Here is a 22,826-nt window from a genome sequence, read left to right on the forward strand (position 1 = left end):
CAACTCCTTTATACCAGAGAATTAGCTTTGGCTAGTTTGGCAAATAAATTGTAGGTATATCTTATTTAAGTATTTATTTGATATTTTGGTCAGGTAAAGTTAGGTTACGTATTTAATATATACTATGCTTTTCCCCCCCCCCCCTTACGTGCAAATATACGGCCCAAATCTGTTTCTAAACTATTATATTTTCATTATATTTTGTTTGATTTCATTAGCATTAACCAAACTTCACTTCTTGAGTCTGTATTATGTAACCGATATGCACCTTATACTAGCCTGTATTAGTTGAATTTGGGCAATAGCATTGAAATTTAGATCGAGAAACTGAATTTTATTGACAGCAGAATTAGAAACGGTCACAAGCATGATATATTCTGTTAAACAGTAAAAAATAGAAAACATGCAAAATTCGATTGCAACGGAATTGATGAGCTTTGGGTGTATTTATTCAACAGAAAAACCAATAATATGGAAAAACAACAGTCACCTTGCCTTCAAAATTGGAATTTTTTTCATAATAAGAATAAAGAGATTTTTCTAGGATATGACTCATGCTTCTTGGGCTAAATAAATAATTTTTAGTAGCCAACCTTAAATATAGTTTATAAGTTTTTTGAATCCCAATTTTCATAAGGGAGCTCAGTGAATTTTACATGAATCTCAAAAGAGAAAAAAAAGGAAGAAAAGCAAATCTTTAAAATCGCAGTAGGCTAATGACTAAAATATGCAGTTTGAAGAAGCAAATGAGTTTTGTTTTACATTCATCTTGCCCAAAATTTCAAAACAAATTAGTAAATTTATAAAACCTCATTTTTAATCAAAATTCATTTAAATTACTTTCAACGACCGCAATATTCTCTGTAAGTCAGTTTGAAATAACTAGCCTTTTGCTTGGCCCGAGAAAAATAGCCAAAAAAGCCGGCAACCAGTAACACGTTTGTTCTGATCAGTTAAACAAGCACTTTATTCTCTGAAAGAGCTGAAATCGGTCCTTCTCAAATCCTTAGAAGCAACTATATCTGAGAGTAAAACTCATTACTATGCCTTTAAACTTTCATAATTGAAAACTTTCCGATGTACCAACAAATTTGAAAACTGCCAAGTAGCATTGTTATTTTGCTGCCCAACTTTTTCCATGACAGGCCCCCTCCATCTCAAATCAAATTTGTGGTCCACTTAAGCTAGAAAACACAACTGAAATCCCTGCAAATTTCAAACTAAATCAGAAAATAAAATCGTTAGCCCATTTTGAAAAAGGAACACAATGGAATAATTTCTAAGCAATTTGAAAACAAAGCTTTTGGGTCTTTTGAACAAACAAGAAAATCTTGATTTTCAAGTTTAGGACAATGTAGACCTGTTTCTTTTGATCAAAGTTTTTTTCAGCAAAAGAGGGGGGTGGGGTTAAGAATTTGGACAGTGTGAAATCAGAAAACAATTCTTATTTCATAATGTCAGAATAATTGTAGCTAACACATTTTGCATGCAGACCCACTATATTTTACACTCAACCCCCTAATGTGTAAATATATAGCCCAAATTTGTTTTTAGAGTATTATATTTTTATCATAATCAGGTATATTTTATTAGAATTAACCTAACTTCACTTCTTGAGCGGTAGGGGGTATATCTTAAAAATACCAAAACTTCTTTCAATAAAAACTACCATTATGCCTGAAGGTCTTGTTGCAGTCTATAAACCAAGATGCTTTTCTTAGAATGGGTTGTTAGATATTAATTCCGAATTAAATAAATCTAACTCGATAGTAGTAGTTATAATTATTTGTGAGAATAATGACAACAAACCAATGAGGATCCAGCTTGTATTATTACATTCTCACTAAACTCCTGCATACACTCTTTGATGCCTTTAAAAATTGTTCAAATCAGAACAAAATTTTCTAACATAGATTACATTTAAAATGTTTCTCATCTGTGTGCAGTCTTTGATCTGTATCCAAAGAGCAGACTAGTTTTTTACAATTTCATTTTTGTTTGTACCAACTTTTATGAAATTCTCGTCCTCTAGTAATTGCCAGTTTCCTGAAAAAAATCTTGCATATAAACTCGCTCAAAACTCTTCTCACCTACAGAACATTGAGTTGGTTTTTCACTAGTATACACTCTTTGGTCCTGCTTCAGAAATGGCGTTTTCACATACATCACATTTAAACGTTTTCTCACCTGAATGCAGTCTTTGATGCGCGTTAAAACTTGCTGCTTGAGAAGAGGTCTGGCCACATATATCTTATTTAAAAGGCTTTTCATCTGTATGCACTCTCTGGTACGTCTTTAAAGTGTACAAACGAGTAAAAATCTTGTCACATACATGACATTTAAAGGGTTTCTCACCCATATACACTCTTTGGTGCCGGTTCAAACTTGCTGCTTGAGAAAAGATCTGATCTATCACATTCCAAAGGCTTTTCACCTGTATGCACTCTCTGGTGCGTCTTTAAAACATGCAAAAAAGAGAAAGTCTTGTCACATACATGACATTTAAACAGTTTCTCAACCGTATCTCTTTGGTGCTGCTTCAAACTTCCAGCGTCAGAAATGGCCTTCTCATATACATCACATTGAAACGCTTTCTCACCTGAATGTAGTCTTTGATACGAGTTAAAACTTGCTGCTTGAGAAAAGGTCTGGTCAGATACATCTTACTTAAAAGGCTTTTCACCTGAATGCACTCTCTGGTGCGTCTTTAAAGTATACACACGACAAAAAATCTTGTTAAATACATGACATTTAAAGGGTTTGTCACCCGTATGCACTCTTAGGTGCCGGTTCAAATTTGGTTCTTGAGAAAAGGTCTGGTCACATACATCTTATTTAAAAGGCTTTTCACCTGTATGCACACTCTGGTGCATCTTTAAAGTATACAAACGAGAAAAAATCCTGTCACATACATGACATTTAAAGGGTTTCTCACCCGTATGCACTCTTTGGTGCCGATTCAAACTTGCTGCTTGAGAAAAGGTCTGATCACATCTATCACATTTAAAAGGCTTTTCACCTGTATGCACTCTCTGGTGAGTCTTTAAAACATGCAAAAAAAAGAAAGTCTTGTCACATATATGACATTTAAACGGTTTCTCACCCGTATCTCTTTGGTGCTGCTTCAAACTTCCTGCGTCAGAAAAGGTCTTCTCACATACCTCACATTTAAACATTTTCTCACGTGAATGCAGTCTTTGATGCGCATTCAAACTGTCTGCTCGAGAAAAGGTTTTGTCACATACACCACATTTAAAAGGCTTTTCACCTGTATGCACTCTCTGGTGCGTCTTTAAAGCATTCAATTGAGAGAACGTTCTGTCACATATATGACATTTAAACGGTTTCTCACCCGTATGCACTCTTTGGTGCTGCCTCAAATATCCTGCTTCAGAAAAGGCCTTCTCACATACATCACATATAAAAGGCTTTTCACCTGTATGCATTCTCTGGTGTGTCTTTAAACTATACATACGAGAAAAAGTCTTGTCACATACATGACAATTAAACGGTTTCTCACCCGTATGCACTAGTTGATGCGAATTCAAATGTGCTTTTTGAGAAAAGACCTTGTCACATACCTCACATTTATATTTCTTTTCTCCTTTATGTGAGCTTTGATGTCTTTCTGATTTTCTATGCTTTTTACTTTGCAAGCGACTTTTCAAACATGTTTTATCATTTTCGAAGCCTTTTGCTTCAGATTCCAATGCAAATGGATTTGAGAAACCACTCAGAGTATCAACAAGTAGTGACGTATTTCTCTGTAAGTATAGTCCAGACACGTGTGGTGAGAAGCGACCTAAAAAATTCGACTGAGTTAAAAAAGAAAACAGTATATCTTTCGATATATTTTAACAACAAATTTTATTTTCGAACCCTTTTCTCTAGCTCTTGCTGATGCTTATATTAGCTATTAAAATTAGATATTCTGATGTAAGTAAAGAGCGGAAATGAAACCTTAGACGACCAAAAAATGCACCTAGGTTAAATCCAACCATAAATGGAGGAGATGCAATGTTACAACAAATATTAGGATTTTTCATAACTGAATGAGGAAGAGCAAAAAAAATGTACATCATTTGTAGAAGTCAAACACTTTTTGGGTAACCACAAAGCTGAATATTATGTCACCTTGGAAAACAATATGCTTATCCGTTTCAGAAACCATGGTTGTAACATGAGTATTCAAGTTCACTATTTATATAGCCATTTGAACTATTTCTCAGAGACTTTAGTCACTACTAGTAATGAGCAAGGTGAAAGATTTCACCAAGACTTAAAGACTATGGAAGACTGCTACAATATGGGTACTATGCAAAAATAGGGTAAGACCAAGAGGCTCATTGGATAAAAAATCGGAAGTTCTAGTGCCCTTTTTAGGAGTTAAAAAATATCGAAGGGCAACAAACCACCCTCCACGTCTTTTTGATTGATTGAAAAAAATGATTGAACTACATGAGCGATCGTTATGTAGAGTTTAAACTTGGATGCATGAAAACAAACTAAAATACATTTATATATATATATATATATATATATATATATATATATATATATATATATATATATATATATATATATATATATATATATATATATATATATATATATATATATATATATATATATATATATATATATATATATATATATATATATATATATATATATATATATATATATATATATATATATATATATATATATATATATATAAAATATATATATATATATATATATATATAAAGAAAGAAAAACGAGCAAAAATGGGGTTTTTATAGGCCAAATGAAGATACTGAAAAAACGAAGCGAATATTTCGAGAGAACAAACGCCTCTCTTCTTCAGTGCGAAACGAAACGATGTATCAATAAAAGCCAAAAATTAAAAGAATTAAAACCAACTACCTAACAACCATAAAAGCGAGTTATTCGCCAATATCCGCGATTTGCACAAAATCCAAAAAATATGAACTGCCATCGACGGATACTAGCGAACAACTGAACAAGGAAAGGAATAACATGATTTAAAATACCAAACCCTATACGTTCTGTAAATTGCCATTTACAGGCAATTTACAGAAAAAGAAAATAATAGTTTAAATCTTTTCGTTTTTTGAGACTTTACAGTTTGGCCTGGTATTTGGATGCGGGAGGGAATTTTTCTGAAATTTTTACCAACATACACCCTTCTAAAAATCCGGATACAAATAGTAGTGTTTAATTTATTTTCATACCTCCTCTGGTTGACCTGAAATAGAAATTTTGATACCCTTCGCAAAAAATCTGTTTAATTTCTTTGATAGCTTGGATACACTTACGCTATTCTGATTTGGTTAAATTTTAAGAGCAGAAGTAGCCCCAAAAGTTTGAACTTAGTACCCTCAGTCGTTCTTGGGATACTGCTGAGATGCCTTATTGGGAACTAGCATTAACGAAGTGCATTTTGATTTAATCTTAAGGCAAAACTTAGTTTTTAAACATGATGGGCAATAGGATGGGTGGGTGTTAGTAGGGGATCAATTGCCCTTCGATTAAATTTAGCTATTTAAAAGTGCACTATTTCTTTGTACTATAAATCAATCAAGCCCACTTTGAAATCTTTGCGACAATTCCTTCGATACGAAGTGCCCTGGTCTAAACAAAAAAAAAATACATTGCACCCACATCGCTCTTTACTATAAACACGTTAAGCCTTCCAATCATTTTAAACTATTAAAAAGGGCATTAGCCCTTTCAATTTCCGATCGAATGAGCCCTTTTTTAGTTCCTACGTCAACGCTTTCTATAAACACCTTATACGCCCCAACGGCATAAATTACAACCCTTGCCCTGAGGCTCTGAGGGGGTTGTTATCCTCAAAGACCTAATTTCAAGCAACAAAATGACTATCTCTAAATTTTGATTGGATGTGTTTGGGGAAACGGTGGGCGTAAGAGGGGGAGTTACTTGCTCTCCAGTCACTTTCGACTATTAAAAAGGGCATTAGACCTTTCAATTTCCAATCAAATGAGTCCTTTTTGAAGTTTCTACGACAAAGCTTTCTATAAAAAAAAACTTATGTGCCCCCAGGGTATAACTTGCAACCCTTGACTTGAGGGCTGTGGCGGGAGTGTTATCCCCAAAAACATAATTTCCAGACCTTTTAACTACTTTGAACAAAATGTCTATCTCAAAATTCTAATTGGATGTGTTTGAGGAAATGGTGGGTGTGAGAGGGGTGTTAGTTATCCTCCAATCTCTTTCGACTATTAAAAAGGGCACAAGCCCTTCTAGTTTCCAATCGAATGAGCCCTTTTTGAAGTTTCTACAACATCGCTATCTATAATATGCCCCCAGGGCACAACTTACAACCCTTGTCCTCAGGGTTCTGAGATGGTTATCGTCCTCAAAGACTTAATATCTAAAGCTTTTAACTACCGTGAACAAAATGGCTATCTAAAAATTTTAATTGGATGTGTTTGGGGAAAAGGTCGGCGTGAGAGGGGGGTTAGTTGCCCTTCAATCACTTTCGACATTTAAAAAGGCGCAAGCCCTTTGAATTTCCAATCGAATGAAGTTTCTACGACAATACTTTCTATAAAAATGTTATATGCCCCCAGGGCATAACTGACAACCCTTGCCTTGAGGGCTGTGGGAGAGTGTCTTCCTCAAAAACATAATTTCTATCTGGAAATCAACTATGCTGAACAAAATGACTATCTCAAAATTTTGATTGGATGTGTTTGGGGAAACGGTGGGCGTGAGAGGGGGAGTTACATGCCCTCCAGTCACTTTCGACTATTAAAAAGGGCATTAGACCTTTCAATTTCCAATCGAATGAGTTCTTTTTGAAGTTTGTACGACAAAGCTTTCTATAAAAAAAAAAGCTTTTGTACCCCCAGGGCATAACTTGCAACCCTGGCCCTGAGGGCTGTGGGGGGAGTGTTATCCCCAAAAATATAATTTCCGGACTTTTAACTACTTCAAGCCAAATGGCTATCTGAGAATTTTGATTAGATGTGTTTGAGGACATGGTGGGTGTGAGAGGGTTGTTAGTTATCCTCCAATCTTTTTCGACTATCAAAAATGGGCACAAGCCCTTCTAATTTCCAATCGAATGAGCCCTTTTTGAAGTTTCTACAAATTCGCTATCTATAATATGCCCCCAGGGCACAACTTACAACCCTTGTCCTCAGGGTTCTGAGGAGGTTATCGTCCTCAAAGACTTAATATCGAAAGCTTTTAACTACCGTGAACAAAATGGCTATCTAAAAATTTTAATTGGATGTGTTTGGGGAAAAGGTCGGCGTGAGAGGGGGGTTAGTTGCCCTTCAATCACTTTCGACATTTAAAAAGGCGCAAGCCCTTTGAATTTCCAATCGAATGAAGTTTCTACGACAATACTTTCTATAAAAATGTTATATGCCCCCAGGGCATAACTGACAACCCTTGCCTTGAGGGCTGTGGGAGAGTGTCTTCCTCAAAAACATAATTTCTATCTGGAAATCAACTATGCTGAACAAAATGGTTATCTCAAAATGTTGATTGGATGTATTTGGGGAAATGGTGGGCGTGGAAGGGGTGTTAGTTGGTTTCCAATCACTTTCGACTATTAAAAAGGGCACTAGCCATTCCAATTTCCAATCGAATGAGCACTTTTCGAAGTTTCTACGACAACTCCTTCGATACAAAGTGCCCTGGTATGGAAAAAAATAATAGTAATAATACATTGTGCCAACATCGTTCTTTACTTAGGCAGCGCGATTGCGCTGCCTATGACTGCAACTGCAAATGGGCCTTTCAACAGACATTATATTATATCAATAACTGTTGCGTAGGAATCTCAACAATCTTATTTATGCTATGCATAAAATCATATAAGAAAATACTTATATGATGCTATATATGATTTCGTCATTTGCAAGAACCAAAATTAAGGCTCTTAACGATTTTTCTCAGACTTCTGAACTATCTAGATCATTCTTTTTTATGCGAGAATGTCCCAAGATACCAATTGTCTCGAAAAAATATGGAACCGTTTTCGAGAATATACACACAAAAATACATACATAGACAATTTATACTGACATATATATATATATATATATATATATATATATATATATATATATATATATATATATATATATATATATATATATATATATATATATATATATATATATATATATATATATATATATATATATATATATATATATATATATATATATATATATATATATATATATATATATATATCCTTTCAACAGACATTGCAGTGAGTAGCACTTCAGGGAGAACATTTCTGAAAAACTCTCCCTTGTCCCCAAATACTATAAAAACATTACAAAGAATTGTTACATGGCAAAAATATTACAAAACATTAATATATATATATATATATATATATATATATATATATATATATATATATATATATATATATATATATATATATATATATATATATATATATATATATATATATATATATATATATATATATATATATATATATATATATATATATATATATATATATATATATATATATATATGTATATATATATGTATATATATATATATATATATATATATATATATATATATATATATATATATATATATATATATATATATATATATATATATATATATATATATATATATATATATATATATATATATATAACTTTTTTCCACAAAATAAGTTTTTCAAAGAAAAGTAAAGAACTCCATTTAATAAAAATGAGCAAAAATAAAATCAAATAACCTACCAAGCGTGAAACTACCACAAATCAGCATCGATTAATAAATGAAACCCAAAACGAGCAGAAATTAACATAAGTTAGGCGCAAAACCCCTATGCCTTCCCAAGGTCAGAAAAAAATTTGCACTTTACTGAAAAAATACAAATGAATGTGCATTGTCAGTTTAATATACATATACTGATATTTATTAATCAAAATGTTAATATTATTTGATTTATTAAAGTTATAAAAGTAAAAACATTTATATTTTTTTCAGTAAAGTGCAAATTTTAATCTGGCCTTGGGAGGGCATAGGGGTTTTGCGCCCAACTTATGTTGATTTCTGCTCGTTTTGAGTTTGACTCGGTTATTTATTGTAATTTCTGTTCGTTTTGGGCTTCATTTATTTATCGATACTGATTTGTGGTAGTTTCACGCTTGGTAGATTATTTGTTTTTGTTTTTGCTCATTTTTTGTTTAATGGAGTTCTATACTTTTCTTTGAAAAACTTATTTTGTTGAAATAGTTTTTTTTAATTAATTTCTGTTTGTTTTATATTGACATAGTATTTTCAGGGAAAAAGAAAATAATTGTTTAAATTTTTTCGTTTTTTAAGACTTTATAGTTTGGCCTTCAATTTGTATGCAGGAGACAAATTTTCAGTAATTTTTAACAACATACACTCTTTTAATAATATGGGCCCGGTTAGTGCCGATTAATTTAGTTTCTTACTTAACGGAGTCAACATAAGATTGACTACTCGGTGAGAGTCGCAAAAAAATCAGCCTGATTACATTGATGGCAAGATCGCATCAGAACTAGAGTGATCTTGTTAAATTTCAGAAGCAGAAGTAGCCCCGAAAGTTTGAACATAATACGCTCAGTCGTTCTTGGGATACTGCTGATATGCCTTATTGGGAATTAGCATTATCACAGTGCATTTTGATTTAATCTTAAGGCAACATTTAGTTTTTAAACATAATGGGCAAATGGGAGGGTGGGCGTGGAAGGGGGGGACTGGAAGGGGGATTCGTTGCCCTCCAATCACTTTCGACTATTAAAAGGGCATCATTCGTTTCTATTTTCAATCGAATGAGCCCTTTTCAAAGTTCCCACGACAATTCCTTCGATATGAAGCGCCCTGGTCTAAACAACAACAACAACAAAAAATAATACATTATACCCACATCGATCTTTACAATAAAAATGTCAAGCCTTCCAATCACTTTCGACTATTAAAAAGAGCGCTAGGACTTTCAATTTTACATTAAATGAGCTGTCTTAAAAACGAAAACGCTTCCTATTAGCAGCTTGTATGCCCCTATGGAATAAATTACAATCCTTTCCCTTATAGCTCGTAGGGTGTCTGTCTTCCCCTAAGAACAGATGTCTTAACCTCTAAACTATGTTAAATAACATGCTATCTCAAAATTGTTATTGGATGTGTTTGGGGAAATGGTGGGCGTGAGAGGGGCAGTAGTCGCTCTCCAATCCCTTTCAACTATTAAACATGGCCCTAGCCTTTTCAATTTCCAATCAGATCAAAATCTTATATGTCCCATGGCATAACTTACAACCCTTGCGCTCAGTGCTGGGGGGGGGGTGTCATTCTCAAATATCTAATTTCCAGTACTTCCTACTACGTTGAACAAAATTGCTATCTGAAAATTTTGATTGGGTGTGTTTGGAGGAATGGTGGGCGTAACAGGGGGGTTAGTTACCCTCCAATCACTTTCGACTATTACAAAGAGCACTAGCCCTCTCAATTTCCAATTGAATGAACCCTTTTGAAGTTTTACGACAACTCTATCTATAAGAACCTTATATGCCCCCAGGGCAAAACGCATAACCTTTGCCCTTGGGGCTCTAGGGGGTTTGTCATCCTTAAATACATAATTTCCAGAACTTTCAACTACGTTGAACAAAATGGCTATCTCTAAACTTTGATTGAATATTTTTGGGAAAATGGTGGGCATAAGAGGGAGGTTAATTACTCTTCACTCACTTTCGAATATTAAAAATGGCAATTTCAATTTTCAATTAAATGAGCCCTTTTGGAAATTTCTATAACAACTTTCTATATAAACTTTATATGCCCCCAGGGCATAACTTAAAACCCTTGCACTGAGGGCTCTGAGGGGGTTATCATCCTAACAGACCTTATTTCAAGAACTTTCAACTACGTTGAACAAAATGGATCACAAAATTTTTATTGGATGTGTTTGGGAAAATGGTGGGCGTGAGAGGAGCGTTAGTCGCTCTCCAATCACTTCCAACTATTAAAAAAGGCATTAGCCCTTTCAATTTCCAATTGAATGAGCCCTTTTGAAGTTTCCACGCTTTCAATAAAAACCTTATATGCCCCAGTTCATACCTTACAACCCTTGCCCTGAGGGCTGCGGGGGGGGGGGGAGGGGGGGGTTGTCATCCTTAAAGACCTAATTTCCAAAACTTTCAACAACGTTGAATAAAATGGCTATCTAAAACATTGATTGGATGTAATGGATGTAGTTTGACAGGCGCAACAATTGTCTGAAAAGGTATATATATAAAGGTACTATATGTCTGTCTTGGAAAGAACTAATAAAATTAAACTGAATATTTTATATATATATATATATATATATATATATATATATATATATATATATATATATATATATATATATATATATATATATATATATATATATATATATATATATATATATATATATATATATATATATATATATATATATATATATATATATATATAATATTAATAGCTAAAAGCTCATCAGTTAAAGATTTTATTATTCTCTCACACAACAGCCACACTTAAAATGAGGTTAAAATACTTACTTTGCACTAAATGTTAAATTAGATTCGGCAATATAAAAATATATCCAATAATGGTCAAATCTAAATGATCCACTCCCTTCTAAGTCACAAATGCCATAATTCAAGAAATCACAGTTACAAACAATTTTTAACATGTAGGATCATCTGATAATGAGGGCGTTCGAAAAGACTAAGGGTATTAACCTTTAGTACAATGTAAGGGTATTAAACTTTTCTATACTTTATAACGTCACTGGAATACCATCATATATTTTTAAATATTTAAATATCGAAATATATAAAAAATTATTTTGGAATAGAAAATTTTGAAGAACTTGAAACTTTGGCAATCAAATTCGCACATAAATTAATAAAAAAAAATCAAAAAAAGTTTTTCCAAAAAAAATAAAAGTAAAGGCCGTAATAAGAATGCCATATAAACCTACAATATTTCAAACTTTCGTTCGTTTTAAACTTGATTTGCATATTCAATTTAAGCTTTAGTTATTCATTTATATTAGTACCTGTTCTATCTTTGTTTGCAATAATTGTTTATTTATTTAATTTCTGTTTGTATTGGGTTTCAATTATTCTTTAATAATAATAATTTCTGGTCGTTTTGAGTTTGAATTATTACAGGTTTTATTTCTTCTGATCTTAAGTTTAATATGGACTATACTTTTCTTTGAAAAACTTCTTTTTCGGAAAGTCTTTTTAAATTAATTACACAAAATAACTCTGATCAGCTAATGGAAAACACAAGGAACAAGAAACAGTAACAAATCACATTGAATTGCAAACAGAGATGTCCCCTAAAACTAAAGAATAACACTTTAGATATTTATGAAAACTACGATTGAAAAAGGAATGTGTTAAGCAGGAGGGAGGAACTGAATACACTATGGATTTTCTGGATTCAACTAAAATTGCTGGTTTCTCACCCTGTTATGAACTATAGAACTAAACGATGATTATGAAGATTTTAGATATTTCTGAAGGCATAGGCAGGGGAACACATGATTCTGAATGAATCCGAATAGCTAAGGCAAAAGGAATAAAAAAAAAGTCTGTGGCAATGGTGAAATAAAATAAAGTAAAACCGAGACCACCAAATAGAGACAATTGGGAACCAATAGCACATCGATAACAAGAATCGATACATACAAGCCTGCCGTATACCGAGTGCTAAATCAGTCTAATAGGTCTCAGCTGTAAGGAATAATTCGTATTTTCCCCTGGGTGGTTGTATCAAACCTATGGTGATGCCATAACATCAAGAAGAGGGTCATATTGTCTGCGGTTGGAAGACAAGCAAAAAATATCTGACAAAGACAAGACATATAATCCATATTCTGATTTAAAAGTATGTCTATTACTTCGCTATCTCGACAATCAGTGAATCCAACAAAAGATTCACAAGAGGGGAGGGGGATTGTTAGAAAAGCATCAATGAGAATTCAAAACAACCAGACTAATGACATTACTTCTGTTTTATTAAAATTATTCCAACCAAAGAGCTGTAGCCTAAGTCTTGACTATTACCAATTGTCTTTTAGAACGCTTCAGAATTTTATATTGTTCCCTTCAGAAGGGGTTATATCAGTGGTACATTTCCACTCTCAGTAGGAAACAAAAACATTCTCAAAGGTACTTTTAAAAATTCAAAAATGCATATCATAATATTAAATGTTGCAATTAAGGCCTGGCCAATCTAGATATTTTGGATCTGATACCGATTTATTGGTACCCTACCAACACAATAACAATATAATTTGCCGATAAATTTCCCTTCGGAAAAAAAACTTAAAGCTTAAACCCCACTCTCTGCCAATATTCATACTCACGTGTTTCTCCTGGGTCTATAACACACCAAAGAACAGCCCCAATAATTCACAGTGGATTCCAAAAATTAGGCCATTCACAATAATTGTTTGATTTGCGTTACCATTTCTGATCAACAGTGTCAAAGCATACAAACAAAATGGCGGATATTTACAGAAGTGACAAATAAGAAAAAAGTTTAATCAAAGAAGTGGGTTTAGCTACATAACCACAAATACATAAAAACCTGATTCAAAGAAGTGTAAGATATTTATTGTAGATTATTCAAAACCCAAATGTCAATAGCGGGACTTTGAATTTTAATCATTCACATATTACTGTGAAAACTTTATATTCATATCATACAGTCTCTTACTAACAAATATGATGTATAGGCACACTGGGTAAAGGGGTGCAGCTAGAGTTTTAAGTTTGGAGGAGGAATTTAAAGAATATGTCAACAAAATCGTCCAGTATGCTGACAAATGCGGACAGATAAGCTAAATTTCCAAGGTAAATATGTGGATTCTCCAAGGTGTTGACACGCGGCGTGTCTTGGACCTTTCACCCACGCAAGTGAGGATTAATTAATCAGAAATGCACGGATTATTGTATTATTTTTAGTTGTTTTGGTAGAAGATATACGTTCTCGAAGTCACCCTACATTTCGAACATTGCTGCACCAGGTTTGTATTGACAACAAATATACTTTGATTTCATTTGACTCGCCTCTGCTGCAATCTCCACCATGGTCAGACATAGCTGGTGACTCCATCACCAAATACTGGACAAGCAAAAGTTACCTCAGGCAATCTGGTGCCCTCTCCTGGACAAGTTGCGCATAAAAAAAGTATTGGCTGATAACCAATATTTTTTTTCCGATATCTAATAATGATACAAACCCTCATATCAGCCCAATAATATTGGTTACCCAATATATTGGCTGTGCCCTAGTTGCAATACACTTTACCCTTCCCCAGCATTTAAAAACTGATTTCCTAAATTATATACATTTGGTAATTTATTTTTTAGTTAACCAAGCACACTCAAGGAAACACTATAAAATAAAACACTTCTTACTTACATTATTCCTAGAAGCAATTCAATATAATTTCTGAACTTTCTATATGTGAGTCTTTTTTTCAAATTAGTTGGTACCCCTCTTAGCCCAAATATTCCGAAAGTTATACTTATAAAATTGGGGAGGGGCATATTTGGATAAATACCACCTGACTGCCCCTAGAATTTAATACCAGAGTAAAACTTTCCTCTTTATTTTTAAAGTCCAACAGGACTTGATATTTTTTTGCAGCTGTATCATTGAAACATATCATTCAACTGACAAACAAGAAACTCTTTACTTCAACAACACAGTATGAATCCAGTATTTTGTTTGAAAAAACTTCTTTAGTAAATTAATATTCAATAATAAAGATTTCTGATAGGCAGATCAGTTCATAATTGCTAATTTTCTACTTCTTTAAAATTCAAAGTAAATCCAAATAATAGACATATTTATATATTAATTGATAAATAGATAGATAACAATAATTGCCAAACCACTTTCAACTGAAAATTTGAAAATGTTTATGTCAGACAACAAAAAGGGTTTGGCAAAAACCTGCAAGTTGAAATGAGACAAAACAAATTCCAACTTAATAGTAAGTCCACTTGCCCTATTTTTGTCCCACGAAATATTATCTGATATTTTTCATTTTAAAAGAATCAAATGCTTGATATGTACCTTCATTTTCAGAACATAAGGGTCCTGACTCCTGGGCATCATATTCAACTTTACATAGCCCTGAAACACTGGGTAAAGTAAGCAAAGGAACATCTTCATGTTCTGCAGACAAAAAATGGTTTGGCATGTGAAAGGGTGTATCACTGTTACCTGGCAAATCATCAGCAACCTCTAAAAAAAAACTTTAATTAAGGACACAGAAAATATGAACAGTAAAGCTTACTTAACAAATCCAACTACTTTTTCTTTTAGTTGTGTTAAATATAAAAAAAATATACATCTATATTGAATGTTACATATACATTGAATATATAGAAAACATAAAATCACATGTATATGCAGGTGTTTTCACTGATTGTTTTTTTAAATCTGCTTTTTATAAAGACAAACAAAAAATAAATCATTCAGTAAAACTCATGAAAATCTATTAAACAGAATATCCTAGATAAGGGTAAAATAATGAATAATATTGAATAAGAAAAAAATTAAATAAGGTGAATAATTAAATTTTCCAAAAAATAAACATTTTTAGTCACAGAAACAAAGAAAGTTTTGAGACAATTAAAAGTAACCAAAATACCAATCAATTGAAGTTTTCTACATACAGTGGATTAGTTCCAAAAATATAAAAACAAAATTTAGGCTCTCAAAGTTAAGCACCTGAAAAGTCAACTAACTTTATCCCTTTCTTACATGTCTTATAACTTGATATCTCCATCCAAATTCAACATTCGTCATGTTATAAATTCAAAAAAACTTGCTGACCTATAATTGCCCCCTCTTTGGTGGTAATATTTCCTTTATCATACCTACATACAAGAAAGAGCAAGAGAAAATTCTCATGCCAGATGATAACCTGTCTCCCCTAACTTAAAAATTATGGCTAAAAAATTGAGTTTATATTTTGTGTCAAAAAACAGCCAATTTTATCATCCCTCAACTCTTAATGGTTATATCCAAGTGTATACACAGTAAATGAACCACTTAACAAAGAAGAATGATAAAAAGTGAAAATCATTTTCTAGAGCAAAGCAAAATTTCTTTTATTCTGTAGCAGAGAATTTAACAATATAACTTACCTTTTTTAATAAAAGAGATGTTGAAAACCTCAGGTGTTGTGATAAGCTCAGCCATATTCAAAATTTGAGGCAACTCCATAAAATCCCTTGGATTGGAGTCAATGCAAATTAAGGGAAGTAAACTACTATTATCAACACTTGGTTATGGCACTCAGATTTTAGTCAGAAGATTAGAGGCCACAGTCCCTGAAAATACCAAAACTATACTGACTTTTAAACACTGCAAAACCAATTTTTATCTAAGTAGAGTTTAAAGCACAGGTTACGGTATGCTCTTTCAGCAATCAAAGCAATATAAATGTAATTAGTTTTTTTTAAGAAGAGGGTTCTAAAATTCAAAAACTGTCTTTCTGATGTCATTCTATTTAAAGTGTAGTTTTGGTTATAGTAAACTTTCATGGTATAAAAGTAAATTACAGCTGTTATCTGTATTCAGTTAGCAAATTTTTCAAGCTGAAAACGGTTGGCTTGGAAAATATGGTAGGTCTATAGCTACTGAAATGAAAGCTTTATCCATGGTTTTGATGCTTAAAACCCTTGTGTGCAGGCCTATTGGGTATATGCAATTATTTATTTTCAAGACTATATCTATATATTCCTACCTATAAGGCTCAAGAATATGTGACAACAGATGTAAAAAGATATAATGTAATTGTCTTGTATTTACTAATCAAAAATTAAGTAATTCTACCTTCTGCAGCAATTTAAAATTCAAATCCAAAGTAAGACTCAAGCAATGCAAGAAATATTTCCTGACAAATAAGTCCTTTATTTTCTAATATCTACCAAAATATAACAATACTAGTCATTTCTTCTGAAATATTAATCAAGGGCTTACTTTCAACAAAGAAGGACAATCTTCTTGAGATTATTATTCTTTTTTCCTCCATGCAAAGTGTTTTAAAGATATTTTGAGAATTTTATAACATTTCCTTTGGAAGAGGTTGTATCAGCATTGCAACTTGACTCTGCAGAAGGAGACACTACAATATATTGAAAAGTACTTTAAATTGTTTAAAATCAAATATAAACTTTAAGACGCACCAATAAACTTTAACCTTTCCCTGTATTCTCAACTAGATGCCCCAATTTTTTTTATATTGGGTGAATTTTTTATATTCAACTTGGTACCTTCAAGGAAACTGTATAAAATTAATAAAACTACTTTAAAAAAAAATCTATTAACTCCAACTTGTATCATTCTAAAAATTACTTCACTTTGCTCTCACTCCTCCTAATGGTCAAATATAAAGCCCAAATCATATATTCTCAATGAGATTTCCTGCTGCTTAGTCCTGTTAATGTTGTTAGTTTGCTCTTTTGTTAATTTGAAGAAAAGAGTCACATATGAAAATTCATGGAGATTCTATAAAATGAGATAGAATATTTTACCATTACATGTGAGGGTTAGGGAAGAGAGGTTCTTTTATGAACGACATGACTAATTGTTTTAAAATTTGTGCAAGTACTTTCCAAAATTTTATAGTGTTCCCTTCTTAGTTGAAAACCACTAAAACATATCTCTAAACTCTAATCTAAATTTTCTACATGTGATTCTTTTCTTCAAATTAATTTTGTAGCAAAAAAAAAAAAACAATATTAACACTATCAAGCAATTGGAAAACTCATGAAGAATATGCAACTTTAGCTGTATGTTTGGCCATTACTAGAAGGGATAGTACATTGAAGTGCTTTTAGAAACAATAAGAGAAGTTTTTTGTATTAGTTTTCTGACTTTTATGGTACTTCCTTTTGAGGGGGAAAACAACTAAAAATAAACCTTTAATTCTTTATTCAAATTGAAATAATTGCAAAGAAAGAAGAAGTAAAGCAGCAATTCTCAGGGTGAGGAAATTGCACATAAATATACAATTCAAGGAATATTTGACTATATTGTGAAGAAAAAGGTTACTGATACACTTTAAGGAAAAATGTGAGTAAAAATTTTAGAATGTTCTGAAGTAGGTTTTGCAATTTATTCTGGGTACTTGGGTACATAGTGGTACACACTTGAGAGCAAACCAGTTTTATCTGTCTGTATTAAAAAAAAAGGTAAAGGATGCAGCACTAGAGTCTTAAGGTCCTAACTGGGGATACTGATCTTTGTGTCAAGGCCCTTTAGCCAGGAAGTGCGATGGGGGATGGGACCAGCCATCCTGTGCTTTTGCACACCCTTCCTGCTTACCTTCCCAGATTTCTCCAGGTCCCCATTTAGAGCTGTGTTGACTCTGCCTGAGCTTATAAAGTCACACCACTGACCCCCATCCCAAACCAAATAATTGGGTATACTATGATTCAAACCCTTCCCCTCTTGGACAAAGGATCCTAAATCCAAAGCAACAATCCACATGGCTAGGATGGCTATATGTCTGTATTAAGAGACAATTAGCTTACACTCAGTGGAAAATAAGTGAAGGGTGAAATACTTATACAATTTGGGCTATATATTTGCAAATTAGGGGAGGGGTAAAGTATTTGGACAGCTGAAGTTAGAAAACAATTCTTACTTCATAGTATGCAGAAAAATCATAGCTAACACATTTGCATGCAGACCCATTATACTTTACCTTCACCCCCTCTATTGTGCAAAAATATAGCCATTTTTTGTAAAGTAATATATTTTCATTATATTATGGTATATTTCATTGGGATTAACCTAACTTCATTTCCTGAGTGTGTACCATTATAAACACAAGTATTTTATTCTGTTTCTTTTAGCAAGTAGGAATGATACCAAAGAGGTAAAGCACAACAACCTTACAAACCATAGAGGGTTCCACTCTATTCCTTTATTTTATCAAACTGACTTAACAACATTCCATGATATTCTTGCAGTCAGTGTTGTTACTAGCCAAAATGTTTGGGGGGGGGGGGGAAAGGGATTTTACCAACTGGCTGGTCAATTTTACTGACTGTTTTTTGGCAATAATTAGTATAATGTATGTTTTGAATACAATATGTAAAATCACTGCATGAGTCAGTAAAACCACTTCATTTACCAACTTAGATTTTGATAATCATGCAACTATCTTAATACTGTTTATTTGACCAAATGTAAAATTGTGGCATCATCTATAAAATCACAGCAGGAGTTGGTAAAACTGCTGCATTTACCAACCAAGTTCAAAATTTCTGTAGATGACATGTCAGTATTTTTATGGTCTTTATTGGACCAAACAAAGAATAATAACAGCATTGGAAAAATCATGGTGCAAAGAATTTTACTAATTTATTTTTTTACAACATGACCAAAAACACTGGGGGGGGGGTCCTTCCCCTCTCCCATATTTGGCAGCCCTGCTTGCAGTAAAACATTCTTTTTTTGAGCCCAATGTCCAAAAACTGAATCATTGACAAATTAAAGAAATAGAAAATACATGGGAAATATGCAGGCTATTTTGGCCTAGGCTATATGTTGTGATTATATGATTCTGTTAAAATTTAAAATATCTTTGTTAATTGTTAATTCCTTCTGAAAAGCCCTAATTGTGCATTCAAATTACCAAGATGAAGTTATCTCCTGGCTCATATCTCCAGGTTTATCTCCCTGGCCTAAAATTGCTTACCCTATAGTTCTGAAAATAAAATTATCCTTAAAAAAAAACTGCTAACACTTACAGCTCTCAAGTGATACTAAGTTTTTGAATTTGTTTGCTGTTTTTTATATTTTACTTAAAAGTAAAAATATAAGCATGAACTTAAAATTAATGTCAGAAATTCTTTACTTCACAGAATTTCTCATTGTTTGAGATTACTTTGTCAAGAACTTTCAAATGAGGTGTTACATGACTATATTCCCAAAAAAAAATATTTTGACTGTTAGGCCTATTGAGAGAGAGACAGCCCAAATTTGTTGCTTCATTTTTTAGTCAAAAACTGTCAATCAACACATCATTTGAAAGCTATCCTTCTTCTGAACAAGTTTCTAACATTGTTTTCTACATCAAACCTAAAAGGGCCACATAAATCCACTTTTGCCTCCAATCTCCCCTTTCCTTTCAAACCCTATATGTCAAAACAAGAAAAATTAAAATTTGTAAAAAGATTTGTTACAGTAAGATATATCTTAAATGGAGAAGTTTTCCTTGCCTAGAAATGTCCTAGCTCTATAAGCCCTCCTACCTCTGAATGTAAGTAGGCTACATCAGAAAGAATAACATGGCAAATTCAAATTTGGTTTGAAAACTATTGGATAAGACTTAGATATTTAAAATCTTTATGTCAGGAGCTTTCAAGTGAAGTGTTGCATGACAATATTCAATTATATTTTATTTTTTACTTTTATGGAGGTAGTCTAGAGGTAGCCAAAATGAGGATTTTCATTTTTGTCAAATCAAACAGCATAGTAAAATTCTACTTTAGCTACTTTTGGCTATCCTGGAAAGGGGTTAGGTTAGGAAAATGAAACTTTCTTGGATTGTCTACAGGATGAAGTATGTCCTGGGAAGGTATTTTGAAGTACCTATCTCTGCTCCTTCTCCCTCTAGGGTCCTGAAATTTGCCTACATGACAGGTATATTACCTATTGAAATTTTGACAAAACAATATTTTACCTTAATTTGCAGTTATCAGTTTATTTTTCTCTGACTTTGGTTCTGAAAATGCAATTCCTGTTATTTGAGTAGAATTTTACACCATATCAATGTATTTTCTCAAAATTTAGGAAATGTATTAGAATATCTTTAAAACCTTATAAATCTGGATTTAGGCAAGTTTTGAATCTGAAAACTATTTTTTTGTACTTCATTTAAGCAGAAGATCTATTTTGCAAGGTTTCACTTTTATAACACACATATTTTTAAAGGTCATCAAAGGTCAGGCCTCTCTAGAGGGAGAAGAACCATACTTGAAAATACTTTCCTGGGACAAATTTTAGCCTGTAAAACCCATCCCTGAAAGTTTGATTTTCCTAACCTAACCCCTTTCCAAGATAGCCAAAAGTAACTAAAGTAGAATTTTACCAAACAGCACATCATTTGAAAGCTATCCTTCTTCTGAACATGTTTCTAGCTTTGTTTTCTAGATCAAACCTAAAAGGGCCACACAAATCCTCTTTTGCCTCTCATCTCCCCTTTCCTCTCAAACCCTCCATGTCAAAACAAGAAAAATAAAAATTCATAAAAAATTCTTTATAGTAAGATATATCTTAAATGGAGAAGTTATCCTTGCCTAGCAATGTCCTAGCTCCATACCCCCCCCCCCCCGCACTCCTGAATATAAGTACCTCCCAAAGAAAAACATGGCAAATTCAAATTCTTTCTTTACAAATCATTAACAAACTGTAACAAATCTTTTTACAAATTTTCATTTTTCTTGTTTTGACATGGAGGGTTTGAGAGGAAAGGGGAGATGGGAGGCAAAAGAGGATTTGTGTGGCCCTTTTAGGTTTGATTTAGAAAACAATGCTAGAAACATGTTCAAAAGAAGGATAGCTTTCAAATGATGTGTTGATTGACAGCTTTTGACTAAAAAATGAAGCAACAAAATTGGGCTGCCTCTATCTCAATAGGCCTAATAGTCAAAATATATTTTTTTTTTAATATAGTCATGTAACACCTCATTTGAAAGCTCCTCACAAAGTGATCTCAAATAACAATGAAAAATTCTATGAAGTAAAGAATTTCAGGTATTAAATTTAAGTTCATGCTTATATTCTACTTTTAAGTAAAATATCAAATACAGCAAAAAAATTCAAAACTTAGCATCATTTGAGAGCTGTAAGCAGTTTTTTTCAAAGGATAATCTGGTAAATATATACCAAATCATATTATTGAGTTTCAAATAAAGTGAATATACCATTCAATGCCTTTTTTTATGCTGGTTACAAATATAACAATCATTTCTATTGGAAATTATTTTTAGCCCCCCCCTTATATATGCCAATTCAGGGGATATATTTCTACAACCTAACCTAACCCTGAATTGGCATATATAGGGGGGGGGGCTGAAATTCATTTCTGATAGAAATGATTACTATATTCGTAATCAGCATAAAAAAAGGTATCAAATGGTGTATTCACTTTATTCCTAACTCAATAATATGATTTGGTAGAACTTTACTGGTGGGGTTTAGGTTAGTTTATGGGGGGGGGGCTGAAAATCATTTCCAATAGAAATGATTACTATAGGCTATTCATAATCAGCATAAAAAAGGCATCAAATGGTGTATTTACTTTATTCCTAACTCAATAATACAATTTGGTATATATTTACCAATAATCTTTATTTTCAGAACGATAGGGTAAGCAATTTTAGGTCACTGAGATAAACCCAGAGATGGGAGCCAGGAGACAGTCTAACCACCCTGGTTTCAAATTACCATTTAAATTAATCCACCACCCCTCATTTTTGCCTAATTTAGCCTTAAACTAGGCTATACAAATACAATAGCAACAAATGAATGAGATTCTTACTTTATAGCCTAAAGCAAATGCATGTGAATCATACTTCCTTGTTTGCTCTCATTTTTATCTGTTTTGAATCAGTTTTAGTCAATTGTTATGTTACTTTATTTCAATGTCCTAGGGCTATAGGCCTATGAAGCCATTAGCTGGAGGCCTGGGATGAGCTGTCCAAAACAAAACAAAACAAAATGAAAATAAAATTTGCAGTTTAGAATTGTAT

The 22,826-nt window shown here is 32.6% G+C and overlaps 2 protein-coding genes across 4 annotated transcripts in view; one reads left to right on the forward strand and one right to left on the reverse strand.

Annotated features, from left to right (window-relative positions):
* LOC148946382 (uncharacterized) overlaps nt 1–22,826 on the forward strand; it is a 184,819-nt gene that overhangs the window by 117,408 nt on the left and 44,585 nt on the right. The window lies entirely within an intron of this gene.
* Nucleotides 161–22,825, reverse strand: LOC148946383 (uncharacterized). 3 transcript variants are annotated; one of them, XM_089098423.1, is made up of 4 exons: nt 22,650–22,825; nt 16,203–16,388; nt 15,124–15,294; nt 161–3,802 (listed from the first exon to the last, which is right to left on the reverse strand). In XM_089098423.1, exons 2-4 carry the CDS (start codon nt 16,279–16,281, stop codon nt 2,832–2,834), a joined length of 1,221 nt encoding a protein of 406 aa, XP_088954549.1. In that variant the 5' UTR covers nt 16,282–16,388; nt 22,650–22,825; the 3' UTR covers nt 161–2,831. The 3 variants fall into 3 exon arrangements, with proteins under 3 accessions (XP_088954549.1, XP_088954548.1, XP_088954550.1); XM_089098422.1 differs by having other exon boundaries at nt 22,616–22,825; XM_089098424.1 differs by having other exon boundaries at nt 22,710–22,818.

The sequence above is a fragment of the Artemia sp. Qi Xiang Cuo genome, chromosome 12 (genome assembly GCF_049724085.1).
Source record: "Artemia sp. Qi Xiang Cuo chromosome 12, ASM4972408v1, whole genome shotgun sequence".
Classification (NCBI taxonomy): Eukaryota; Metazoa; Arthropoda; class Branchiopoda; order Anostraca; family Artemiidae; genus Artemia; species Artemia sp. Qi Xiang Cuo.